Source organism: Aricia agestis, chromosome 17 (genome assembly GCF_905147365.1).
Source record: "Aricia agestis chromosome 17, ilAriAges1.1, whole genome shotgun sequence".
Lineage (NCBI taxonomy): Eukaryota > Metazoa > Arthropoda > Insecta > Lepidoptera > Lycaenidae > Aricia > Aricia agestis.
In genome coordinates this window covers 8,143,983-8,157,086 of record NC_056422.1, presented here as the reverse complement: position 1 = coordinate 8,157,086, position 13,104 = coordinate 8,143,983, and the positions used below count along the sequence as shown (strand labels likewise).

Here is a 13,104-nt window from a genome sequence, read left to right as displayed (position 1 = left end):
CCCGCAGAAGTGATCTCGAAATTCATACTTTTGACGTAGTACTTATGTCATAAATTATATCGGCCGGCGCGCACCGTACTGCGTTACTCAGCATTGTGTAACATGTTGAAAGTGACAGTCACGCCCAACTCGCGTTTCACCGTGTTTGTTTAAAGTCCACTACAATCACTACAGTGGTGTCATAATGATAGTATTATGACCAATCTGTATTCTTCTGAAAGGTCAAATTTCAGAAGAATACAGAGTTAATTTGTAAAGAATAATGGAAGAATTTAAAAGCAAATTTCTAAAAGTCAAAGTATGATGTTAAAAATAATTTATAATTAATAGATCGTACTGAAATAAACAGGAGGCGACCCTAGATGACCCCATTCATTATGTCGAGCCTTCTGATTCGGGGGATCTAATAATAAATTGTTTTCTACGGACAAGAAACACGTTATGATCGTGTTGCCAATTTAGGACGATATTCACAAATAGATTATTATTTTTGTAATTTGTATAAAATGGTGTAAAGTGCAACAACGTCATATAGTTTCAAGTGAAATGTGAAACATTACAAATACTTAGTAAAGTGCTTAGTGTGACAAAGAATTTTATTTTAAAATCATCACGAAATGTACTATCAAGAAATTGAATTCATAGGTAGATAGATGGCGAACCTTCCGTTATTTGATTGAGTCATGTCAAGTCAAGTACTGATCAGCTAATTTTCGCCTGGGCTTGACTTAATCCGACCAAATTACGTAGGCCCGCAATGCATCATCGAGGAAATTGATTTCTAGGCAGTAGACAGACCAACGTCATTTGGTCGGATCATGTCAATTCAATGTTAATAATTAACATTGAATAGGCTACTTGACCTATTTTTTTTTTCAAGCTAATCGCTTCTTAATCATCCATTTTCACAAAAAAAAAACTAATATTTTAATATTTTAAACAGTAGAAACCCATAAAAATCTTGATTGAAAAATATGGCTTTTAAATGGCGCCGAAAACACTGTCCACAACACTGTCCGCCATAGTGTGACGTCATATTTTTTGTATTTTATACTTTCTTTATTGAATTTTTTTATGTGTTATGTGTACAAGTCTAAAAGTGCCCAAAAATTATAAAATAATTAAATAAGAAATTAGAAATCATTTGTAATGTTGAAAACTTTTGGAGAAAAGTTTTGGCCATTTCATTTCCCGTCTACAATAAATGGAGAAAATATTTAAAACTGATTTTTATTTGAATTATTCAAGAAAATATATTTTACAAATCTTTCTACTAGGCTTATTCTTATTATTTATGTACAAATAAACTTACATACAACGAGCGCGATAGATAAAATTTAATAAATTACGAGTCTGATGACGTCACATCCAAATCGGAAGTATCACAAAAGCGTTTTCGTCAGTACAAATCATATTTTCATAAAATTATATCTTCAAATCGACTTTATTTATCAATCATAAGCTTTTATTTGATGATAAGGGTGAAATACGTTTTCCTTGGCCAAGTTCTACTAGAAATATGCATTTGTTCAATTAAATTGAATATAGGTCAAGTAGCCTATTATTGTGATCTGTCGGCTGGGTTTGACGTAACGCGACCAAACTACTTAGGTCCCCCATCTGCGTAGGAATCAACTTCTCTGATAGTACCTATAAATCCATTTCTCTTATTATTATACATTGAGATTATCACGTAATATTTCACTTACTGTAAATTTTCAAGGCCATTGATGTATTCAATATGATTGTGCGACAGATCCAGTACAGTTATTGACCAGAAGAGGCTCAAATCTCGAATCTCAGTGACGTGGTTATGCCCGTAGTACACTTCGGTAAGCAGCCACTGTGCTGTAAAGTATTAACAAGTTTGACCATCTACGTACTGTATTATAACAATATCATATTTTGAATATATAGAAATAAGTCGGGTTTTCCTTCCTGACGCTATAACTCCAGAACGCACGAACCGATTTCCATGGTTTTGCATTCGTTGGAAAGGTCTCGGGCTCCGTGAGGTCTATAGAAATAAAAATCCAACCGTGGAAAAGCATCTTATGGCAAAACAACGTTGACGGGACAGCTAGTTCTGAATAAAAAAATAGTCTATGATACTAACTTTCTGTTTTTGCATATATAATACAAATGAACAAAGTAAAATCGACCAATTTACATTAAAACAGTTTACAGGTATATTGATGAAAATATGCATAATAAAGCGAACTCTAACTTGTTTATTAATAAAAATATTTACGCTAGTCCACATGCGGTCATAACCTGTTATTAGCTTTTGCAATGTATCAAAGATTATACATTAGTGATTAGGCTTTTATTACTACATCACGAACAAACAATACATTTATTTCCTATCTCTATGTTGCAACCCCCACAAACATATTTTACGTCGATGCGCTCCGCAACAAGTTTGAAAATTTTATAGAAATATACTGCCTTTTAAAGTTTATGAAACACTTACGTATGTCGTAATCCAGGACCGCTCCAAGACTGTTCGAGTGTAGTGAGAGGTGCTGCAGATAGACCAAGTGGGATAAAACTTTTACTTCAGTTAGACAGTTCGAGGATAAATCCAGATAAACTAGATACTTGTAGTGCTGAAGTACGTCTATATTCAGTAGCCGCTGTAAAACGTTTGGTATATTATTTAATGGTAAGTATACCTCTTGTAATATTTTAGGTTCTACGATAAAACAGACATACCACCAAATCTTTTAAATGTAATAATATGAACTACAATTTTTATTTATCACATTTAAATATATACAACATTTGTATAAATGTTGTATATATTTAAATGTGATAAATACTATAATTAACCTATAAAGCGACTATAATGTTTCTTATTGTATAATAAGAAACATTATAGTCGCTTTATAGGTTTCAAATAAATGATACATCATTTCTAATAATAAATATAGATATTGGATACTCATTATTCATTAATATTACTAAGTTCTCGGAATGAAAAGTTATATTTCGAGAATTTAGTAATAAAGCAATCTGTAATAATATTCAATCAACTAAAATAATAATACTTCATGTATTTGCAACCTTATAACAACTCTGTTTAAACCCTTGTTCATTGGTCTGAAAATCGATATTGAGACAGTTTTACCCTGAGCTGAGGGACCGATGCTAAAATAATAAGAAATACGAGAGGTGCTTTATTTAAATAATTTTAGCAATAGAAGTTGTGACTCGATTTCTGAATGACCAGAATCCTTGTCCTAACCAAACTTGGAAACATGTTTTAACGCAGAAATCGAACCCACGCCCCCGAGTCAAGATCTACGCTTGAAACCAATGGACTATGGAGTAATAAAATATAGTGTGTAATGTTCTTTAACGTGTTATTAATGAGTAATGGCTTTGATAATAATAGGTAGATGGCGGACCTATATGATTCGGTTGGGGAATGTGAAACCCAGACGACAGATCACGACTAACATTAGGTTGAGATAATTCTACCAAATTACGATGATCTGCCAGGAATTTCTCTGATGGTACCTTCGCTGCCAGATCCAATTTGATGTACGTATACACTCCCGAGAGCGGGGACTTGTGAAGGCAGCTGAGGCATCTGGCTACCACCTCCCTCGTCAGTACACCATCGTCAATGTTAGTCGCGTCGCACTGTACCACATGAGCCACATCAAACTCATCATACAGCTCAGGAAAGTTGAAGAAATGCTCCCACAAGTTTATTTTGTCTATTTTAAGTGTTAGATATCTGTAGATCTGTAAAAAAACGTATTTCATTATCAAAAAGTATAGCTTACAAACTAAATGTACCAACGTACATTTAGTTTGTAAGCTAGACGAGCATTCTCATCCTCAGACGTGAATGTAAATATCTCCTTGAGATAGGGTGGAGCCATAGGGTCAAAAAGCACATTGTACAATAGATGCAGCACATGAGTATTCCTACGGAAACGGATCGGGAGCCACTTCAATTTAGTCCTGAACTCCGAGACATGGTCGTATTTGCGTAGTCCAAAAATGAAACGTATGTAAAAGTTTTGAACACGTTCCAGTCTGTTTAGCTATTCTTCGGTTAGATTTATGTAACTTACGTCAGCATAATCCAAAATTGAGAGCAGTAAAGTCTGAGCAAGCATAACCTTAGTTGGTATAGGTAGTAGATTCTTAAGACGTTTTAGGGACGCAGAAGCCGCAAAAACTTTTTTACAAACCGAATCAATCTGACATGACCAGGACAAAGTTGTATCGAAAAGCACACCCAGATTCTTAACCGAATTAGAGTAATTTATCTTTGTGTTATTCATCACGACATTAGGAATATCAGACTGATCAAGTCTGCGCAACATGCCCTGGCTACCAATCAAAATGGCTTGAGTTTTATTAAGATTCAGCTGTAGACCGTGATTCCTTGCCCAATCCCAAATGTGTGACAGGTCTTCATTTAATTGCGTAATCGCAGCTGCCAAATTTTCAATGCTGGAGTGAACATAAATTTGAAAATCGTCAGCGTACATGTGATAAAAAGATAATATTTTTTTGCTGATCGTTTTAATGAATAAACAGAAAAGTAGAGGGGACAGCACAACGCCTTGGGGGACGCCAGCAGAAGTGTAAGCCCAGTTAGAAAGTAGTTCGTCAACTTTGATTCTTTGCCGACGTCCTTTGAGGTAACTGGATAACCAATTCACAGCAGACGGGGATAAATTTAGAGACACGGCCAGTAACTGAAGTAAGATATCAAAATCTACACAGCTAAATGCAGTGTTTGAAAAATCCAGTAAAACTAAAATAGTAACTTTCTTGTTGTCCATCGCCAGTCTTATGTCGTCAGTTATTTTTGTTAGTGCCGTTACCGTGCTATGAATTCTCCTAAACCCAGATTGATACTTATTAAGTAGGCAATTGTCATTAATATATTCATTAAGTTGGCGGTAAAATAATTTTTCAAAAACTTTCGAGAGAAAAGGTAAAATAGATATTGGGCGGTAGTCTGAATAATTGCAAGGATTGGATTTTTTGGGGATTGGTATTATTAACGCATCCTTCCATTTAGAGGGAAAAACTACGCTAGATATAGAATAATTGAAGATATGTGTTATAATAGGAAGAATAATTTCAAGGATGGGAAGAATCATATTTCGGCTAACAGAATCATCACCAACAGCATTTGAGGCGATGGACAACACAGAGGTCTTTACATTACGGATTTTAAATTCATTGAAGACAAACTGTTCGTTTATGAGTGTAGGTGGGTTTATAGATAGGCTCTGTAGAGTTTTAAGCTTGACGGCATTATCATAATAGCCAGTATTAAAGGAAAAGTGACTGATTAGATTATTTACATCGTCAGCTTTTAAGGAACTATTCTCTCGTCTTTTACCAACTCCCATCGAATTCAAAAATTTCCAAACTTTACTGGCGTCTCCATTCTCGACAGATAAATGAATATGTCGTCTTTGTGCGTCTCTACATATAATCTGTTACACTGGTTACGTAAACTCTTATATCTTTCAATGTTTGCAGCGGATGGATTGAATTTTAGCCTAAGTTTTGCACGAGTCTTCTTTTTCATAGCCTTTATGTCATCGGTTAGCCAGACATTAGGAAGGTCTTTCAGTTTAATGGGTCTAATAGGTGCATGTTTGTCATAGATAGCAACAAGATTTCGCGTCAGTATTTCAACTTTAGCGTCAACTGAAGACGCCATGCACAAATCAGACCAGTCAATGTCTTTCGCGTCAGCCTTTAAAGCTTCTGTGTCCATAGTCCATACTTTTAAAAATACGCTGCATAATAACCTTAGGTTTCAATTTTGGTGGTTTTAAATTGTACGACAAGTATAAGAGATCATGGTAAGAAAAAGTGTGAGATGAAAGTTGACCATGATTTGTAACAAGATTTTCAGAGGAAACAATAATTAAATCTAGTAAAGAAGGGCTGCATTGAGGCATATTATGTGTTGCATTGAGAGGTAACATGTTAAGATTACACGATTCAACGACTGAACGTAGCTTTTTGGCTCTGATATAATTTTTTATCAAACACGTATTAAAGTCGCCCATTATTATAGTGTGATCATAAAGCGAAGCGAAATTTTCCAAAAGAGATTCAAAAGACGAAAAGTAATTAATAAGAAGTGATGGGCTATAAAAAACACCAAGAATTAATTTAGCATGACGTAGTTCAACCTCTATAATTTATTTATTCTGCCGTGTCGACTGGGGCAGGCTGTGGCGAGGCACTTACTACATGAAAAGGAATATTAGATTTGAGATAAATAGCAACGCCACCGCCGCCCCTACCAACACGATCATTTCTGATAAGTGTAAAACCTGGTAAAGAGTAGCTTGTAGATTGTAGACAAGGCTTTAACCATGACTCGGAGACCAGAATGGCATGCGCGTTTGTTGATTAAAAGGAAGTGAGAAGTTCAGGGTAATGCGCAGGAATACTTTGTGCATTTATGTGAATGGCATTGAAACATTTCAAGGAGGTATCTAAACATGTACTTAATGCGGATCTAAGTGATAGGTTTAGAGTATCATCACTCAAATATTCGTCTGAAGAGGATCATGAGACAAACTCATCACTTTCCGGTTCACTCATTAACCAACAATATTATGATTAATTTACTTAATTATAAATTATAAAATAATAACTTAAAAATAAACTAGTATTGTGAATATAAGCAGTAAAAAGATAATTATAGTTTTAAAATATTTAAAGCAGTAGCACTAGTTTAATACCAGAAGCATAATCTTACCAGCTATTTTTACTAATATAAAGCATAAGCCACAACTATTCATAACTAATTATTAAACAAGAATAAATCAGAGCACAGCAGAATCACCAATATAAGCAGCACACAAATATAATAAACTATAATAAATAATTATAATAAGCATTTAAAGCAGTGATTTTTTTTTAATTTAACAAAAAGAAGTAGAAGAAGCAGATAAATATAGTACATAATATTATGATGTCAGCCAGGAATTTTGCCTTTGTAGCCAAAAGAAAGCAAAAAAGAAAAAAAAACTGTCAAGACTGCAGTGCATCTGACAATTTTTTGCTGGGATGTCAAATGTCAATGGTCAGATGTCAAAAGTTGATGGTGATTTTTAAAAAATTCGTGAAACAGTTTTAAATAAAATAATTGGTCTACCTGCGAAATTTAGTTTCGAAAGTAATTAACAATTGGCATCCCTTTATTTTAGCTACAAAGCCTAATATAAGAAAGCAAAATAAGCTAGTTAGAGTTACATATACTAGTTATTGCGTTAAGTAATAGCAAACATGTACAATTACAAACATTTATCTTTATTTAGTCTGATAGAATAGGTAGTAAATAGTAATTATTATAAACTTTCAGACTTGTTAGTCGTGATTTAGCGTCTTGATAACTAACGAACAAACGAACTACATAAGTAGTTGGAGCAATCTTATATATAAAAATAGATTTTCAAATGTGTTAGTCGGGCTAAAACTCGAAAACGGCTGAACGGATTGGGCTGATTTTAGTCTTAAAATATTCGTAGAAGTCCAGGGAAGGTTTTAACGTGACACGAAGTTCACCGGGACAGCTAGTATTTTTATAAATTAGTGATACTATTTTTACTAATGAGTAAAAATAGTACCGCTGATTTATCAGTGACTTAATGAATGTAATTTAACGAAATAGCCAAAATTGTAATCACATCAAAATCACATAAACACTTTCTAAAAATATCTTTAATGTGGGTGAAGCATAAACGTTTTGTACTCACTAAGAAGTCTTTAAATAAGACTCAACTTTGCAACGAATGCTTTTTAAAATAAAGTTAGTAGTAAGGTAGATAGCATCTGATGTTAAACAAGATCATTTGCGATTCGTGAAAGTGTTGCAAAGTAGAACATGGCGCAGGTGTCAGGACCTGTTTCAGAGACACAGCTGTTGCATGGCTTTTATCTGATTTTCTTACTAAATGTAATCGCAGTTTTGTCATGTTTGCACAACGAAGAGAGAAATGTTAACTGCATAGTTAACTGTATTCGTATGACATATTTATGCTAATATGCCTATGTGTGTATACTTTACATTTACACAAATAAGAAACTGTTAATGTGTGCAACAATTTCAAGCGTTGCGACTTGCGATACTTGGGATTCTGGAAAAAAAAATTTGAAACAATTTTTATTGAGATCTAAATATGTATTCGTTTTTACGTAATAGTTTTTAACTAACCTACCTTACTCTGACCGCCCGCCATGTTCTTTGGGAGTGTAGTCTTTGGCAAGAGGAACGAACTACAATGCTGAATAACCTAAATTGTAAATCTGGAGTTGCTTACTACACAGATCTCGTTGACAGTGCTAGGAACTTCCGTGCCTTCAAGCGTTTTTATCACAATTATTATTGGCGACAGTCAAACAAAATAAACTCCAATATTAACTTGGCTTCTGCTCAGGAGTCACAATTATTATTAGCCTTATTTCCGTGGTGCTCCCCCTTAAGTTCTCTGACTTTTTGGTCATTGCAACTTTGTGCTGTCACCCGCTTTGTATGGGGAGGGAAATTGGAATTCTTCCTACTCCTCCTATTTTCTTCTGATTAATTTCGTTGCGGGTCCCAAGACAGTTTTAGCATGTCCCTCGGGCTCCCTGAGATCATATCAAAGGGTTTTCGTGGTTGGATACCGCTGTCGATCCTGGCGACACAGGAGATACAGTGGTGGGAATGTGTGATGGGCCAAAGCCCGTTTAAAAAAAATACCTTACTCTGAACTTTAAACGATCTTTCGCAACGTAGCATATTGTTATGTAAGAAAATAATACTTTGGAAAAAGTATATTTATCGGGATAAAAGTATGTCTTTACCTGTGATTTACTCTATATCTGTGCCTACTACAATCTTACTAGTTGCTATAAAACAAAATCAATATAAACCAACTTATGTATATTTCATTTAATATAATATATCGTAGAATGTAGATGAGCGTACAAAACGTGTTATTTAATAGGGCGAGAATTTTCGACCCTCATCACTTAGCGTACCTTTGATGTTTTTTGTCAAATTGCTAAGAAGTGCGCCTTCAGAAATACGCCCACGACCTTAGTGCTTGTTATGAACCAAATTATATAAAAGTAAAAGCATTTTTAAAGGAAATAGCTATATCTATATATAAAACTCAAAGGTGACTGACTGATTGACATAGTGATCTATCAACGCACAGCCCAAACCACTAGACGGATCGGGCTGAAATTTGGCATGCAAGTAAAGGTTATGACGCAGGCATTCGCTAAGAAAGGATTTTGATCAATTCCAACCCCAAGGGGTTCAATAGGGGATGAAAGTTTGTATATAATAATACTTCTTAACGCGAGCGAAGCCGCGGGCAAAAGCTCGTTTATTATAAAGGGCATAAGTATATTTTGTATTGTGTTTATTTCATATAAGAAATAAGCGAAGCAAAATAAGCTCCTACAATGAAGTATGGTACAATAATTTGTATGGGCACAACATAAAGGGTGTTTACTTATAGCACATTTATTATTCGACGGAATATAAACAGCTCACGCCTTAAAGAGTCGAAATCATTTGTCAGGCGTTGTCGAGGCTTCCTTTCATACAGTATTTCAGAAAATACTTCGCCTTTCGGCTTTTATTACGCTGTTCACTATACAGGATACGACAAAACCTGACCTATTCCAGTATTTTGAGAAGTTTTGGAAAGAATGTATGCCGACAAAACGATCTTCACATGGTTATTCACATCGTTCGTCATTATGGTTTTTTTTAATGAAATAAGGGGGCAAACGATCAAACGGGTCACCTGATGGGAAGCAACTTCCGTCGCCCATGGACACGCGCAGCATCAGAAGAGCTGCAGGTGCGTTGCCGGCCTTTTAAGAGGGAATAGGGTGATAGGGGAGGGTAGGGATGGGAAGTTAAGGGAATAGGGGAGGGTAGGGATGGGAAGGGAAGGGAATAGGGGAGGGTAGGGAAGGGGATAGGATAGGGGATTGGGCCTCCGGTAAACTCACTCACTCGGCGAAACACAGCGCAAGCGCTGTTTCACGCCGGTTTTCTGTGAGGACGTGGTATTTCTCCGGTCGAGCCGGCCCATTCGTGCCGAAGCATGGCTCTACCACGTATAAATTAAATTAAAATACGTTATGGGAGAAGGATCCGCATTAAAATACCTATTTTGAAATGTAGATACAGAACAGTCTACGGGGAAGAACACTGGTATTTTTATTGCTACAAAATAAGTTAAGTGCTCACGTAAAATCTGTTCCTGCAACTATTTAGAAATCACGTGCTTTTATTAAATTATTTCTACAACTTTCACGTTTATTGCGTGCGAAAAACTTTGCTACTTAGGTACATATTTGTGGCGCTCAAAGAATCTGCATATAAAAACTTAATTACAAAGATAATAGACATACACAGATTTTCCCATTTATGATATAAGTTAGTAAAGATAATTCTCGGATAATCTCGATTCCAAGCTGCGATGCGAAAAAGGTGTTAACATGTTTGATGTAAACACATTCGGTAGTCATTTCCGCCATAAAAAATTCATAATATTAGTCTCACAAGCGCTACAATGCTCAGGCCGTTATTTACTTTTAATATTTATGTTGAGAGCCAAGTTTATCATCTTTAATACTCCATATTTTGCCACTTTGCCATAATATATAGTAAGGGAAGCCGCTTAAACCCCGTTTTTTATAATAGTATTTTAAAAAGATAAAACCAATTTCAAAATTTATAGTAATTCAGAGTTAAAATTGTCTATTTCAAAAACTACTGAACTGATTTTGATAAAACTTGCAGTGTTCCTTAAGTTGAACCATTACTAGGGGTTGCATTTGAATTACGCATTATAGGGAGGGGGCGGGAGAGGAGGGGGGAGGGGAGGGGGGCTAGGGGGGACCCCCCTACCCCTTCCCTAAAGTTAGGATATCAGTAGTTACTACGAAAATTTTTTTTTAGTTTTTGAGGTTATGTTCAATAATACAACCAAATTAGTGGACTTACGACAAAATTAGTCTTTTTTGGGTGTGGGCAAACTCGGTTCAAAGAAGGTTATATGGTAAATAAACAGCTCCGACGCTGCGGGCATCTGCGGGAATGCAATGCCCTATCGCCCATTTGTTACAAATTATAGCACTTATTTGCACCCTGGCAAACTAACTAAAGGTTTAATTGCACCGCCTATATTTTTATACTTAGATATAATATTATATCAACTGGCTTCAATTAATTATCAGTCGACGGAGCCCCGCTACGCGGGGCTCCTTTTTATGGGTGGTTCACAAAGAAATAACCACGATGGCTAAGGCGGGAGCGTAGCGCAGCGAAGCTCCCGCCTTAGCCATCTAACCTAACCCAACCAAGTCGTCAATACGACTTGGTTGGGTTCGGAGGGATATATTGCTGTAATTAATTACCTAAGAATTGTATACTGTTCTTATATTTATGACACTTAAATACATTTTACAACAAATTACGTGTAAAACAAAACGTAACTATAGTGAAAAATTAATATTATGGACATGTTAACAAAAAATTACGTTCCGTCACTCGTAACTTCAAACACGTATTTAAAAAAAACTATGTATTTCCTAGACACAAATCAGGTGTCATTTGAAAGGGGTAACTAACCCCTATAAAATGCCACCGTTCCCTCCTCTCTACCTATAATGCGTGATTCAAATGCCAACCCCATTACTATTACAACAAAAAATAATTACTTAAATCGGACAAGTAGATCCAAAGATATGCGAACACAAACACAAAAAGACACACATACATACATACATACATACATACATACATACATACATACATACATACATACATACATACATACATACATACATACATACATACATACATACATACATACATACATACATACATACATACATACATACATACATACATTCAAACATACATACGCTTTTGAAATTTGGCACATATTTTGTTCAAACGCTGATATAGAGTATAGACTAACATAAACGAAAACTGGGCATAACATAAACGATAACTACCTTTTTTGATGTCGGCTAAAAAGCAATTTTATAGTGTGAAAGTTTACATTTTTATACTTTACATCCGTCAGGATGTTGTCGCGGAACACTTTTATTGTTTTCGATGTTTCGGCTACTTTCCAACGGCCGTGGTCTGTCTGTCAGCCAAAATCTACCCGTGACCATTGGTCGCTGGGGAGAAGTTCTAAGAGAAGAAGAAAAGTGCTCTACGACAAAATCCCGTGCTCAAAACTATTCGAGTAAAACTAAGAAATAGATAAGTAATAAGTATTCATCTTCGTCCAAGTAAGCGCGCTATCCTTCAGGATAGTCTGTCTCGCGTAGACAAGTCGGTCACTTTTATTAGTCTTGTAGCCGGTCCCTGGACGATCAATTGTATGGTCAATATCACGCTTCAATTTTATATTGAACATTTTATTTGATAATTAGATTGAAGGCGACCAATGTTCAATATCAACCCTAGATGGGTAATAATTGCGCAATGACATTGCTCGTCTAGGGGCTACGACATTGCTATTGCTTATTAAATTACCGATTTTGTTATTATGTCTTCCGAATCTTCAGTAGGGTCTAATAAGTTTTTCAAAATACTGGCAGGTAGTTTCAGATCTAAAATCAATACACATACGTTATACAACACCGGATAATGTACATATTCTAGTAAAGTATACACAATATATTATAAACAAGTATACACAATATAATATAATCCCTGTTGATTCTCGAGAAATATCTTGGTTTGTATGAATAAAATTTAAATCATACAAAATGGGGAATGAATTTACATCTATATTATTTATCTATGTTATATCTATATTAATCACACAATAACATAATATATAAACTAAAAGTAAATAAAGGATTACTTAAACCTTTTACTATATCGCTTAAATTTTGCACAGGGACATAGTTTTTTCTTGTAAGGAAATCAGTCCATATTTTTACAATGCTGTTAAAACATGTCAATGATTTTCCTTTTAGTACATCATTTTTATTGAATCTTTGGATCACAAAAGTTGTTGGCCTCTCATTTTCGTTACATAATATATCTTCATTTTCTTTGGAGGCCAT

The 13,104-nt window shown here is 35.1% G+C and overlaps 1 protein-coding gene across 1 annotated transcript in view; it reads right to left on the bottom strand.

Moving 5' to 3' along the window:
• LOC121735673 overlaps positions 1–13,104 on the bottom strand; it is a 23,122-nt gene extending 10,018 nt beyond the window's left edge. The window contains exons 1-5 of the mRNA XM_042126575.1: positions 12,906–13,104; positions 12,566–12,642; positions 3,523–3,753; positions 2,474–2,636; positions 1,710–1,848 (exon numbers count right to left, since the gene is read on the bottom strand). Of these exons, the coding sequence (XP_041982509.1) occupies positions 1,710–1,848; positions 2,474–2,636; positions 3,523–3,753; positions 12,566–12,642; positions 12,906–13,104 (809 nt within the window). The remainder of the gene's footprint in view (positions 1–1,709; positions 1,849–2,473; positions 2,637–3,522; positions 3,754–12,565; positions 12,643–12,905) is intronic.